At 39.4% G+C, this 14,936-nt stretch overlaps 1 protein-coding gene across 3 annotated transcripts in view; it reads left to right on the top strand.

Moving 5' to 3' along the window:
- Positions 1-14,434, top strand: part of scn4ba (sodium channel, voltage-gated, type IV, beta a) — a 48,172-nt gene extending 33,738 nt beyond the window's left edge. Inside the window, exons 2-6 of one of the 3 annotated variants that reach the window (XR_013817092.1) lie at positions 503-666; positions 3,412-3,631; positions 9,174-9,303; positions 13,232-13,574; positions 13,967-14,331. Coding sequence is in view for 2 of the 3 variants with exons in the window: in XM_079824000.1 (XP_079680126.1) it covers positions 503-666; positions 3,412-3,631; positions 9,174-9,303; positions 13,232-13,325 (608 nt within the window). In the remaining variant the exon portion in view is untranslated. Of the gene's footprint in view, positions 1-502; positions 667-3,411; positions 3,632-9,173; positions 9,304-13,231 lie in introns of all 3 variants that reach the window. The other 2 variants (XM_079824000.1, XM_079823999.1) reach the window with 2 other exon arrangements.
- The last annotated feature ends 502 nt before the right edge of the window (positions 14,435-14,936 follow it).

The following is a 14,936-nucleotide window of genomic DNA, read 5'->3' as shown; positions in this document are numbered from 1 at the left end:
TTGCACCACAGGACAACCACTTGAAATGTCAAGTCATCTACACTTATACAGTACACAAAAAAAGGATATGAAAAACATAGGCCTAATTCACCCTAAAACAGTTTGTGCTGTGTATTTTTGTGTATCACATGATAACCTAGCTACATGCTACCATCAGAGTCATCTTCTATGCTTGTGAAATTAAACACTGAGATGGAAGCATTTAAAAATAGTCCTTCCCGCAATGTCTCTCAGCTAAGACACATGCTGCGAATATCAGAGCTGGGTCAGAAAACAACTCTGCATGTCATATTGAATGGCTCTTTTTCTCATTGGGAATTCAATGTTTATGAATTGTTATGGCTCAGGTGCATACGACACAACTGTCCTGGAATAATTTTCTTAAAAACGAAACAACAAAAACATCTTTGTGGGGAACCATGTCTCTTAATCACTGGTAATTGTTTGCGCTTGGATAAAAAGTCTTAATAATCGATGTTCATCTCTCCTCCATGTCTCTCAGGAGTGTGGTACGCTCAGGCTTTGGAGGTGAATACAGCGAAGATCAATTTTGTTGAAGTGATGAATGGAAGTTCAGTGCTCTTACCCTGCACTTACAGCAGCTGCATCGGCATTAGAAACCTCTACTTCAACTGGCAGTACAAGGACAATGGGACAATGGTTAAGGTGAGACATTCAGCCGTCTCTCAGTCACTAATTTTCATGCAGCTCATGCTAAAAGAAGAACATTCTTTACAGTGATTTTTATTTTTAACACATGCTAAAAACACATTTCTCAATACTTAGGCCACTTTTTCTTCACACAGTTCTTCTAACTTTTAACTTGGCACAACAGTTAATTTACCCTTAAATGCATGAATGTTTCACCAGTTTCACCATTATTACATATCCGGGTCTTAAGCGACCCAGATCTATATCTAACTGTACCTGCCGCGATAATATAAAACTCTCCTGGTATTAGAGTAACAATTAAAGAAGAATAAAATAAAGCATATTTTGTTACCTTTTGGAGCTTGGAAGGGTTCAGTTTGAGCAGATGTTTTATACCATCATCACTGTCCTCATCAGAACTAATTTCCCAGTACATTCAGCATCTGGCTCATATTTGCCATCTCAAACATATCATGTGACACTGTTTGATTATGTTCAGTACTTGCTCTGCTGTAAATCCTTGAGCCATTTCAAGTTTTGCTGATGATACTTCCTATTCTTTTGTTTTCTGCCTGCGGTAACTATGAGTGAAACGTCACTACATCATTGTGTATCAGACATTGCCACCTTGTAGAATCAAGGTGAATTGCACGTATTCAGTCATCAAAGATTCAATCATTGTTGTGTAAGATAAAAATACTTACACTCTTACACACCTCGGGTCGTTAGCAACCCTATACAAATTTTACAAAAAAAAACAAAAAAACAAGGGAAAACATGCAAAGGGAGTGTTCTTTGACCACTTTCTATATATAATTTAAGCAGTTTAAATAAATTATTTTCATCCTACTAAGAGAAACATTGTGGAGTTGACCATTTAGTCACTGGTTTGATTTATTGACACATAAACAGCAATACATGATTTTGAGACAAAGGACATCTGACTGACTGTACATGCATCATTACATATCAGAAATCACTGGTCACCTATGAGGCAGTATAATTAAAACAGTTACTTACATGTTGTGGCATTACAGTCGAGTCCAAGTTTGCCAAGCCTGTGCCGAAATTGCAACTGATTTACCAAAGAATCCAGAGTGAATGTACCGAATACAAATAAATAATGCTCATACTGAGACATTCACATTGTTGAAAATAAATACCCACATTCCTAACATTAGGATGTGGAAGGTAATGTTATTTTTAGTCCAGTGATCCTGTATCACTCTTCTCTCCTCGTCATCTCACTAAAACACCAATGGGCAGTGCCAAAGTTGCAATAATTAAGTAGGTATCTTCTGCAGAGGCGTTCTTTCAAATATCTATGACATCATAAATTGGCACATTCCAAAACTAATTATTTTCAGACCGTGGTTTCGATAGAAGCTGTTTTGGACTAATAAGGTTTTCAGGTTTTTATTTAAAGTTTTCAGTTCTGAAACTTAAGCCCCGTTTCCACCGAAATTACCCGGAACAATTTGTACCAGGAACTTTTTTTACAGGAACTTTTTCCCCCCAGACCTGCTACTGTCTGCGTTTCCACTGCGGTCTAAAGTACCGTGAATATTAGGCAAATTAGTCCAGAGACGTGGGACTGCCCGCGGCTGCTCCTCCCAGTCAGCGACAGACAATAATAATTTTTGTGCAATACTGTCTGCAACAATAACAAGTGGAGGAGATGCAAGCAGCGCTGCTTTAGTTATGTATTGGTTTACTAAAGAGGTAATTAACAAAACGGCGGAAAACAGACGAGCACTGATACTAAAGTGTATTCTGAAAGCTCATAAAGCTAGATTTAAAATAAGACAACGTATTATCAGCTACTACGGACATTGACCGTGCGATTGCTGAGACAACGCGCGCCATCGGACAGAAAGAGCAAGACTGATATTTACTGAACGCAGAACGAACCTTGCAAGACGTTTAAAAATGCCGGTTGAAATAAAATGCTGCGTGAGCTCAACCGATCAGCATGTTCAGCGCCCAAGTCCCACCCCCGAAAGTTCGAAAAGTACTACCTCGCGAGCAGGGCCATTTGGAGGGGGAAATATTTACCCGGAACTTCATTTAGACCCTGGTTCCTGCGGTCGAAACACACCGAGTACCACCCCAAAGTCCCTAGTTCCTGGGGAAAGTTCCTGCGGTGGAAACGCGGCTTTACATGATATTCTTATAAGTCAAAAGTTCAAGGAAATTTTGATTTCTCAGTTTATTACCCTTTTTATCAGTATATATATATATATATATATATATATATATATATATATATATATATATATATATATATATATATATATATATATATATATATATATATATATATATACTGTATATATGAAGACTTCAGATGCAAAAGCCTCTAAGTCTATCTGATGTTTTTCTTTAAAATAAGCATTTTTGTCAGGCTTTTGTCATGTATAGGTTTCTACCTAAGTACTGATACTTCTGAATGGGCAGAGGCTGGGACTCAGTGGGTTTGAACTGAAAGTATTTTATGAACGTATACTATATGCGGAGAGCATTCACTGAGTATCATTATCTCATTTTTGACCAAAGTGGCTTTTAGAGGCTTTTGCATCTGAACTCTTCATATATATACTTAAGTGAGAGAGAGAGAGAGAGAGAGAGAGAGAGAGAGAGAGAGAGAGAGAGAGAGACAGAGAGAATTATTCAAGCAAAAATAAATACACAACACTTAGTTTGATATTTTGTTTCTAATTCTGTGATATTAATGTATCTCCCTGTGATCTATTCCCTCAGCTTTGTGAGGCCATTATCCCAGCAGAAGGAGTAGAACCCAACGTGAAAATCTATCATGAGCGTATTGAGTTTGTTGGCTCCAGCAAGAATAATAACATCTCCATCTTACTGCATAACGTCACCTTCGAGGACCAGGGAGATTACATCTGCTTCGCCCGCAACCCTAAGGAGAAGGAACGCAACCATAGTGCAATTTTCACTCTTTATGTGGTGGACGAATGTGAGTTTCCATTCTCAGTTTTGCAAAAGGCCTCAAGTGTATGTATTTAAAAAAAATAGTGTATGTATTTTAAATTTCTTATAGGATCAATATTCCGCCTAAAAGTATTGCGGTCACAGATCAAAAATAATAACTGAATCAAAAATTTAAAACACATGTAAAAATATATTGCACAACACAAACTGAAAAAAAATAATACAAAATGATTAGCAGAATAGCAAACAATGTGGTCACGGTTCAAAATATAATAAGCGTGAATCAAAAAATTAAAAGCGCATTTAAAAAAATAACAAGCATGAATCAAACTTCAAACACTTAGTACACAAAAAAATTATATTGCACCCTTAGGGCCCTATCTTGCACCCAGCGCAATTGACTTTGTACACCGACGCATGTGTCATTCCTATTTTGCACCCGCGCAAAGCGCGCTTTTCCCTCCACAGAAGCACGTCGCTAAACTAGTGAATGAACTTGCGCTCCCTGGGCGGTTCAGCGCAAAAAAGGAGGCGTGTTCCGGCGCAAACAATCCCTGGTGCTATTTTGCTGTTCCATTAAACAATTGCGCCACTGACCAGAAAAAACCTAGTCTAAAGTCAGTGGCGCGTTGCGCGTTGTTCATTATGCTATTTTAAGGGCGCATGCTTGACCATAATGTATAGCGTGCACAACGCGCATACACTTTGCTCATGTAACCTACACAGATGCAACAGTTATTTTTGCAAATCATAAATTGTTACACTAAAAAAATATTAACACATGAGATGACGGAAATCATTGTGGTGTGCCACGAAGATGTGAAAAAATAGGCATAAATCTAGCTTACAAATGATTCAGGCTAATTGTAATAATTAAGGATAAGACCTGTTTGCCCAATAGTGGCAAGACATATATGTATATAAGGACATCTGACAAATTGGTTTGTCCGTCAAGAACCAGGAAAAAAAATCGACTGAAAAACTGAAAAAACTGAAAGACTGAAAAAAAAAAAAAAGACTGTGAAATCACCTTTACCATAATGTACAACATTACAACTTCACTTCTCTGTCTTTCACTGCTCTTACAAGAACATCAGTCTCCTCGGCTGTGAACCGCTCCTGGCGTGCGCCTGGTAAATACGCCATAATAATAGCAATCCATAATGGAACTTGCGCACCTGCTTTTAAAGGGAATGTTGGATGACGCTCGGATTGGTTTATTCACGTTACGCCCAAACCACACCTATGAATAATGAAGCTACTTCAGACCAACCCATTTTAGATTTGCACCGGGCGCAAGAGCCATTTATCCCGCCGGGAAAATAGCAACAGCGCCGAGACCCGCCCACAAAGTTACTTGCGCTTCGCGCTTTGACACTTGTGTTTCAGATCGTTAAAATAGGGCCCTTAAACTTATACTTATGTTTATGTTCTTAATTGTTGTTTTTCCTGGTTTTATTACATTTTCTGCTCATGTTTTACTCCTTTGTATGCTTGTGCAGTTATTCTCTTCCCTTTTCTTTCCACATTCTGCACTTGCTTTTCCAAATGTTGCAGTTCGTGTTTCATGTAAATTAGGGCGGGCTTAAGCGTCACCATTGATCAGTTCTAGATTGACGGCTCATCCTGTAGCCAGTCAATCGAAGAGGGAACTATGGACATATCTGAACTATGGACATATACAAATAATTAAATTCCTCTTTTTGAGATACATGAGATACTTCTCTTTTTAATGTGCATGCTTGTTAGGATTGTTAATATTGTTAAATGGGTATTTGGTGTTAAAAAAATATTACATAGCTCATGATGTCAATATGCTAAGGTGAAACACCCTGCAGTTTTGAACCCCTGTTTCATTTCTTTGAAAAAAAAAAAAAAAGAGTTAAAAATTGCAGACTTTAGGAATTTGACCTGTCACTGCTACTCATAACCTATCTGGTGATCTGTTGCAATAAGGAGGTTCAACGAACTCTGAGTTAAAATTGAGTTAAAACTTGACACCCTGAGATTGGGAATTCTGAGTTCCCTTTTGATACAGTTCACTTGTACTGCGACTGTAGACACAATGGGAAAACACATTTTTCTCCAATTACTGAAGATTATAGAGTAACGCAGTAAAACTGCACAGGGGAGAAAGCCTGCCATAGCCCACCGAAATGGTCTATCCCTCTGTATAAGCAGGCATTCTGACATAGGGAATCAGATTAATTATCCTTCAGCAACGATCATCTTCTCTTCCTGCAACCCTGCAGCGGATCAAGCTCACTCAGTGCCGGCGACGACAACTTTCACATTCAGATAGCCCCTCCATCACAGACTGTTCTTGAGATTCGCGTTCGAGGGGGTGGCCTATCAGTATACGGTCCTTCCATTTGGACTGTCCCTAGCTCCACACACTTTCATGAAGTGCATGGACATGGCCCTCTCCCTTTTGAGACAGAAGGCCGAACGCGTTCTGAATTACATCGACGACTGGCTTGTCCTAGCCCAGTCAGAGGCCGAGCTTGACACTCACACCCCTTAGAAGGACCCTTGTTGGTTCCAAATGGGATGGTCTCCAGAAAGAAGGTGGTCTCAACAGACGCTTCCAACACTGGTTGGCGAGCTCTGTGCGAGGGCAGGCCGACTTCTGGCTTCTGGTCGAGCATCGAAAACTGCTTTATATCAACTCCCTGGAAATGCTGGCAGTCTTTCTGGCCCTCAAAACTTTCCTGCCAGATCTGAAAGGACACCATGGCGGTATTGTCCTACATAAACCACCAAGGGTGACTCAGATCAAGGCCTCTGTACAACCTGGCGAGATGCCTTCTCTTATGGGCACAACCCATTCTGCACTCACTGAGAGCGGTGCACGTGGCAACGGGGCAATGTGTCCTCAGAAGAATGGACACTTCACCCCCAGACGGTTTGTATGATCTGGAGTATCTTCGGGAAGGCAGAGGTTGACCTCTTTGACAAATCTCAATGCCCAATATATTTCTTGAAGGACAGGGATGCGCTGACCCACAATTGGCCCTGCCTTCCCCTAAACGCCTTCCCTCCAGTCGTGCTGCTCCCTCAGGTCATCAGACGGATCAAGGAGGACAGACACGCAGTTCTGGTGGTACCCCTCTGGCAGAAACAACCATGTCTCCTAGAGTTGACACAGCTGCTCTCAGCAGCCCCTTGGCTGATTCCCCTGAGGAAGGACCTCCTTTCTCAAGCAAAAGGAACAATCTGGCACACTTCACCTTTGGCCCCTCAACGGGAGCCGATGGACCTCCCCGCGATGGTCCTGAACACTGTTTCATAAGCTAGAGCCCCTTCCACGAGACCCTTAAATGGTCTGTCTTCTCCAACTGGTGCGCAGATAGGAGTGGAGACCCGACGTCCTGTGACATTTCACTGGTACTGTCGTTCCTTCGGTAGCTGCTGGATAAGGTTTGCACCCTTTCCATGCTCAAAGTCTATGTGGTAGCCAGAGCAGCATTCCACACTTCTGTGGCTGGCCAGTCCATAGGCAAATGTGACCTGACTGTTCACTTTTTAAAGCAGGCTAGGAGGCTTAAGCCGCTCCGCCCCATTCACAGTTCCCTGTATGTCTAAAGTCTATCTGTCTACAATTCTCAGGTCCCTCAAGGGCCCTCCCTTTGAGCCACTCCACCTTGTCGAACTACGGCTCCTTTCGCTTAAGACCGCTCTCCAACTATTGTTGGCATCGGTCAAGCGGGTGAGAGATTGTTTTGGCTGTACATGAGCTCTAGAAAAAAGTTATTGTCCAGCTTTGGCTGTACATGAGCTCTAGAAAAAAGTTACTGTCCAGCTAAAGTAAGTTTTTGATTGATTAATTTCCCTTGTAAAAAATCATTAGTGTCCAGTGGTGACATTTGTGTGGTGGCCGGTTGGTCCTCGCCATCTACTTTCACCTGATTCTATAACCTGGATGTCCCTGAGCTACAAGCACGGGTCTTGTCTGTGTAAACTGGGCATTGACCTCTGCTTGAGCTCAACTCACTAGAACCCTCCATGCGGCTCTGACACGTAGTCCGAGTCCATATTTTTCGGGCTATACTGCTCGTCTTCCGTATTCAACTTAGGGTGTAGCGCCGGCGCCTCTCACTGTTCAAAATGCGTTCATTGTTGTAATTAACAATTCATTTAATTTTTAATTCCATTTGAAGCAGATTTGTTACGTGACAGCATTAATTAAAGTTTCTTAAGGGTCAACATCAAGTTATCTGCATCTCCTGTGCTGCATCAAACCATCCCATAATATCTGTCACCACTGAAATTAATGCACGGCTCAGAGTAACTGTACAGCATGTGTGTAAGACTCCAATAACATTATAAAGTAATTATTCCATCAAAAATAAATCTCTCAATCAAGTGGCTGTGTCTATAGTATTATACACAACATTATAATATTATATATGATATTATTATCAATATGATATTGATATGAGTGATCACCCAGATTTAGACCTACCTATATTATATTTGCTTTATGTATTTCCCCAGCGTCGAAATAAGGCTCATATTAATGTCAGGAAACGCAATACCTGGCTGCATGTCAATATCCATGGATCACTGGAGCTTTGGTAAGATGTAAGGAACACTATATTGAGTCCAACCTTAAGTTTAAACTGATAATTGCGTTTTACCCATGTTTTCGCATTTTCCCCTATTACTTCCAGTCACACAGCAGGCTCTTTTTCCACTCAGTCCCGGAAAGTGATGTCAATGCATACCCTCTATCGATTAAATATGAAAGTAAAACGGCTAGTAGATGAAGAGTGTAAATATTCATGGGTTGTCGTACGCAACTATCTCCCCTATACATGACTGGAGCTTTTCCATGTTTCGAACACTGTGAGACAGTGGGCTGCGTATTATCATGCTATTGAGGGAGGACTGGATCTTTTTCCATGCCCTGAGTCTGAACTTTGAGACAGTGGGCTGCATATGTCCTGTGGCGGGAATTTGTCTTCTGTACATGATAGACCGCTGCACTGAGACAGGGGGCTGCTTGTATCGTACAAGTGCCAAACTTTTTTGTATTTTTGTGAATGCCGGGACTTTGTCCTTTGTACCCAAAGGACCGCTGCACTGAGACAGGGAGCTGTTTACATCATGTGAATGGCGGGAAGTTGTCTTCTGTACACGACAGACCGCTGCGCTGAGACAGGGGGCTCTTTACATCTTGTGAGTGGCGGGACTTTATCCTCTGTACCCAACAGACCTCTGCACTGAGACAGGGGGCTGTTTACATCTTGTGAGTGGCGGGAATTTGTCTTCTGGACAAGTGCAGCACATGGAAAGAAGAGCGAAGAGAAAAACAGCACAAGCATATAAACAATTAAAATATGAACAGAAAATGTAAGAGCACAAAATACAGAGTAATAAAACCAAGGAAAACATATTTTTCAAGAACACATTACATAAGTTTAAGTTGTGTGCAATATATTTTTACATTTTGAAATCACCCTCATTTTTTGATCTGTGACCACAGTACATTTGGCTGGAATTGAATCCCATAGTTTCTTCCTGTTGAGTTATACCAGCATCTCAACACGTGTTTGTCTTTGCAGTGAAAGAAGTGGACAACACATTGACCTTAATCATTGTGTCCGTGCTCGGAGGGGTCATAGGCCTGATTATTCTCATTATGGTGGTGAAAGCTGTAGCCGTCGCCGTTCTAAGCAAGGTCCAGGAGAAGAAGTAAGTCAGTTTTATCCTGTGTCAAAAACTCTGCCCTTGGTTGTGTTTAAAGATACATCAGAAGTATACTTCAAGATCATCAGGGCTCTACATAGCGACCATTTTGGGCGCATTTGCGCCTATAAATTACTGCGTGCGACTGCGAAAAAATATTTAGGCGCACCGGTGCGAGTGACCCGATCGCTTCTCGTGAATAAATGTATAATACAATCGGAATAAAAACTAAAAACACTGACTGACTGAGCAACTGTTACGTTTCGTGCTGCAATCAACTGCTTTTCATGCCTTCTGTCAGCGGAGCAAGTGCAAAAAACGTGTGCGACGGACTACACTTCACAGATTAAATGGTGAAACCACGGTCTATGGATAAAACAGGCGTGACGCGGCCATGCACTTACCAGACGCCTCGCGGCTCGCGCTGATGTTTCTTTGCAGCCAAACTTAACTAGAAATACCACATTTGGATTATCATAAACAAGGTCAGAAATTAACAGGGGCTTGGGGCAAAAATGCCACCAAAAATGAATTAATATAAAATAATTTAAAAACGCTCCTGTATGAGTTCTTGATTTAAATCTTTATCAGCTGCAGTCCATAACATTTATTGAGTTTAAAAATGACTAGATGCATATGAGTGAGTACATCATGAATCCAGTTTCCAAACCGTGTTTTTATCTTACCCTGAATCACTACGGTACACATATAATAAGTGTTTCTATTCTGACTATTCCAGTTTGGTTCGCAGCGCTGTGGAGGAGCACAGTCCCTGTGTGACTCCGACTCGCCAATCGCCATAGACACACACAGAGAGAAGTAGATCCGACTGCAGTGTTCTTCCGCAAGATGCACGCAGTTCTGTTTATTAGCGCCAGAGCGCCAAAAGTTACGGACTGCTATTGCTCCGACTCGAGTATTGGCATGATTGCAAATGTGATACTGATCTTGTACAAAAGTCCAATAGACAAGTTGATATTAAGTAACAACGTTTTAGCCACAATTTTTATTTTGTGAAAATCAAAACAACACCAGTTGTGCATCTCCAAGCGGTTCGATCGAATGAATCTGCGTTTGAACGACTGAATCAATGACTCCCACATAGACTTGACGCCACCTACTGGCTGTTTTATTTTCATATTTATACTTTGCATGGACTTTTTATTTAAAATATAAATATTTTAACTAAGTTTAAGTTTAACTTGTACATAGCCTATTTCTAAATTCAAAAACTTATATTTAAAACATTTATACAACATTATTTACCCATGAGCTGCATGTAAATGTATCTAAACACCATTTCAGATAGAGCTTCTGTGCCACTTCTACTTTTGATGCTGATTTAATTTGATTGGTAACAGTCTGGTTGTGTCTTATTGCTCTAACTGAATTTATTGTTTAAATTAACATTTTAAAAAAAAACTTTTCTATTTTAAATGAAGAAATTGACAAAAGATGATGCATACATTTAATAAGATTAGAAAACATTGCTCTTATAATGGTAAAAATGCCCCTGGACATTAATTTAAAGGGACAAAGATCATCCTGTAATGGGAAAGTTATAATTGGAATACGTGTTATTGATCAGAAAGTGCTCCTAAATTTTTGACTGTGCTCCTAATTTTTTTTAATTAGGAGCACAAGTGCTCCTCAAGAAAAATGTTAGCGTAGAGCCCTGATCATGTTATCAAGTATACTCAAGTAAAGCTCAAGTATATTTTTATGTATACTTTATGTAGCAAGTAAACTAATATCAATGTATACTTGTAAGTGTACTATTTCAATACTACTCAGGACTAAATTGACTAAATAAGTTTTGATTTATACTGTGTAATGTCTGATGATCACATTAGATTACATGCACATAAGCAATGACTCTATCGCTTGTTTCTGCTTCTTCTTCACCTGGAGATTCTGTATTTTCAGAGCATGCATAATAGCGCCTCCTACAGTATAATAGTGAAAACATGGATTGCCGGAAAATTAGCAGGGAAAGAGTTAAGTAGATTTGAAGGACTTGCCCACACAAAAATTCAGGTACTCATAATTAGGAATATATCTGCTTTCTTTATAAATCTATATTTTCAAACAATCCAAGTCTATAAGACAGTGTATATAAAACTATGTATATATATATATATATATATAAAGTATTTAATAGGCTACTCAATCAAATTAGTAACTACAAGCCAAGTATACATAATTTTTCTTTTAAGTATATTTCAATCAAAAGATAGGTATTGCCCATATATACTTATACTTATACACATACAAATATACATTTATTTTCTGTCAGTATAATTCAAGTATACTTAAGTGTAATTTTAAGTACATTTCTGAGAAGTACATAAAGTATGTTTTACATGAAGTACATTTTAGTTTAAAAGAAGTCCTATTAGATAGATAGATAGATAGATAGATAGATAGATAGATAGATAGATAGATAGATAGATAGATAGATAGATAGATAGATAGATAGATAGATAGATAGATAGATAGATAGATAGATAGATAGATAGACGGACGGACGGACGGACGGACGGACGGACGGACGGACGGACGGACGGACGGACGGACGGACGGACGGACAGACAGATAGATAGATAGATAGATCACGAAGAAATATGCAGAGTCATCCTCCTTCTGTTCTCTGTAAATTGTGGCATGTGTTCTGCACAATAACAAGCAGTGCTCGTCTGGTGACTTTGACATGCTGGCTGTTAAAAAAAAAATCCCTGTGAGACCAGAGCAAATGTCAATAAATATCATTCTGTCATTTTGAGTAAATGTCAATAACAAGGCATTCTGGGTAATGGTGATAGGGGTCATCCCTCCCAGGACAACATTTCCCTATCCTCTCTCTGAAATAAAACTCATTAAAATCCTGAATCATACTTAAGAACACATTCTCAGAGTAAAGAGTAAAATTATTGAAAAGAAAACTTTATTAAGTAGTTTAAAATTGTAAAACATTAAACAAGAAATGATGTCATGGGGATAGGGAACGGTCACATTAGCAAAAATGTAATGGCCAAAAAGAGGTCCATTGTCTATTGTCAGTAGTGCATGAAGCACAGCTCACACAGAAGTGAACTTTCAGTTAATCGGCTTGGTGAATCCATGTGATCAGCTTGAACCAGTTGTGAAATGTACATAGGAAAACTTTTGTTCTTATGCAAAATTCCCAATCTCAAGTATTCCTAGTGACATTAATGACTATTGAACACTCTCAGAACACCAGTAAATGTGACCACACCTCGACCCTCATCCTTCCCTCGCAATTTGTTACAAATCTTTCCCTTGCGGGTCAAAATGACCCGAAAATGACTTCTTTTTAATGGGTCTTCTTGTGGTGCCCCCTCAGCACTTGGTGGGAGTGCCGGCGCTGTTTGACGATCTCTTGTGGAAAAAAGATATTATAACATGATATGTCATGGCTCTTGCCACGAAATGGCCTTATAGCTCTATATGGAGCAAATGAGCTGTTCCGCTGGGCCCTGAAGTCATTTTCTCTTCAGTATGCATTCAGACATTTATAAAATAATTTTTGGTAATGTTTTAGCATTTTTAGTTTGAATTTTGAACATGAACAGTTTTTCTATGTGCACTGAAGCATTCCTCGCATTCCATTCATTCCTGTGGGGGTCAAATTGACTCGTGAGGGAAGGATTTGTTTAAATTTCAACCACAAAACTCGATTCCAGTCCATTTGTTTGTGCATTCGTGGTTCAAGTGCGACAAAAGTCCTAAGGCCTTGGACCACTCCGATGAACTCTCAATGTTTTATCTGTCAAAACGACCCGAGGGATGGATGAGGGTTAAAGTAGTATCAGATAAATAGTATAAGGCGAAGTTAGTTTCCTTTTCTTTGTCATGGACACTTTTAATTGTCATTGATCCTACAATGTCTGTCTTTTTTTCCTCTTTCTTATAGTAAAGAGTGCCTTGTGAGCTCTTCAGGGAATGACAATACAGAAAATGGCCTCCCGGGATCCAAAGCAGACAGCAAACCAACACCAAAGGCATGAAAAAAAGCATGTATGTGTACATATATGAGCATATGTATACATGCATAATTATAACAGATTGAAGGAAAGTCATAACAATGGACAGTTTTATTCTCTTTATCTCATAAGAAAAATGCTATATATATAAAAATATGTGAACATATATATGAAATATATTTTAGACTGTGCTTGAGGAAGAATACGAAGTGCTGCAGGGCTGGATCACACACCCTTTGGTGGACAGAAACGCTAACAGAAAGCAGATGATGGGTGACGCTTTGGTGTGCTTGCATTCTGCTCTATCTTGTCTGTGAGACACAGCACACTCACACTGCCTTCTTCACAAACTGCCATATCCCTTCAATGCTCGAAAGCACAAGACCCACATAAAGAAATGTTTGCGATAAACTTTTCCTGTGCAACTTTATATATCTTCTTCACACTGCATTCCAAATGATCCTGAGGTCAACAGAAAACAGTAACAAAACAAACACACAAACGCCTTTATGGAAAAATACTAAACAATTTACGCATAAAACCATGGGTGCCTCTTGAAATTGGAATATGTTTACCACCAATTCAAGCAGCTAACCGATTCTGAATTATTAACCACTCCCGCCAATTTTACAAATGATTATGAGTCATAAAGAGCAGGATGTGAGTGCACTTGAAGGCCAGAAACACCCTCTACGCAATAGCACCCCTTGTGGCAATGCTGATAATACAACACCAAGTTCATTGGAAATTGTATTCTGACACATTTTGTGTCTGAAAATGAGTTTGCGTAGAGTATTTTTCATGTCTAATAGCGTTCTTTAAAGGGTCAGAAGGGGAAAAAAGACTTACCTGAGATGCAGATAAGGGGTGTATATCCAGAATTCAGCCAAGCACAGTTTATTCTATTAATTTCTTTTTAATTTCTTCTGCTTTAGATAAAACACAGGTGCCTGTAAACGCTTCAAGCTCCACATGCTTCCTGGGAGCCTTCAAATGCTATTTAAATATGTTAATTCTACAATGCTCACATAAAAAAAGGCAAAAAAAAAAGAAAATAATCACATTAAAATATAAAGACAATCCCCAGAAACCAACTCCCTGTAGGAAATGAATGATCTTCTGATGCTGCTTTCAACAAAAATAACCAATAACTTTTCTTAATGCATGTGAACGTTTTATACAGTACATCTAGTGTACTATGTATCCATTTATCTGAATCGTGTCTTTCCTCACGTGATCTGAACATGACCAATCTGTGCTCGTCGTATACAACATCACCCTCGCTAGTTCATACCATCATACCATCCAAACACCACACGGCTATTGTTGCTAACTGCTAATGTTGATTTTTTGGCATCTGAACTAGCCAGCTAGCAACGTCTGTGCGCTAAACCAGTCCTTTCAGAATACTGTTTTCATATCATCATATAATACAGAAACAAGTGAAAAACTTTTGTGACAAAATATAATGCATTGCAATACCTCACATGCCTCTCAATGGCTACTTACAGTTAACATGTGATTAGCATTAGCGGGAACCCATCAAATCTTCTCATATATCAGTTTAGCTTGATGCTTACCCACGAAAACACACAAATGGCAGAAAATACGTGTGGGTTTTTGTTCCATTAGATG

The sequence above is a fragment of the Gobio gobio genome (assembly GCF_949357685.1).
Source record: "Gobio gobio genome assembly, chromosome: 8".
In the NCBI taxonomy this organism is placed as follows: Eukaryota; Metazoa; Chordata; class Actinopteri; order Cypriniformes; family Gobionidae; genus Gobio; species Gobio gobio.
Note: the sequence above shows the minus strand (reverse complement) of the source record. Positions and strands in the feature narration are given on the sequence as shown.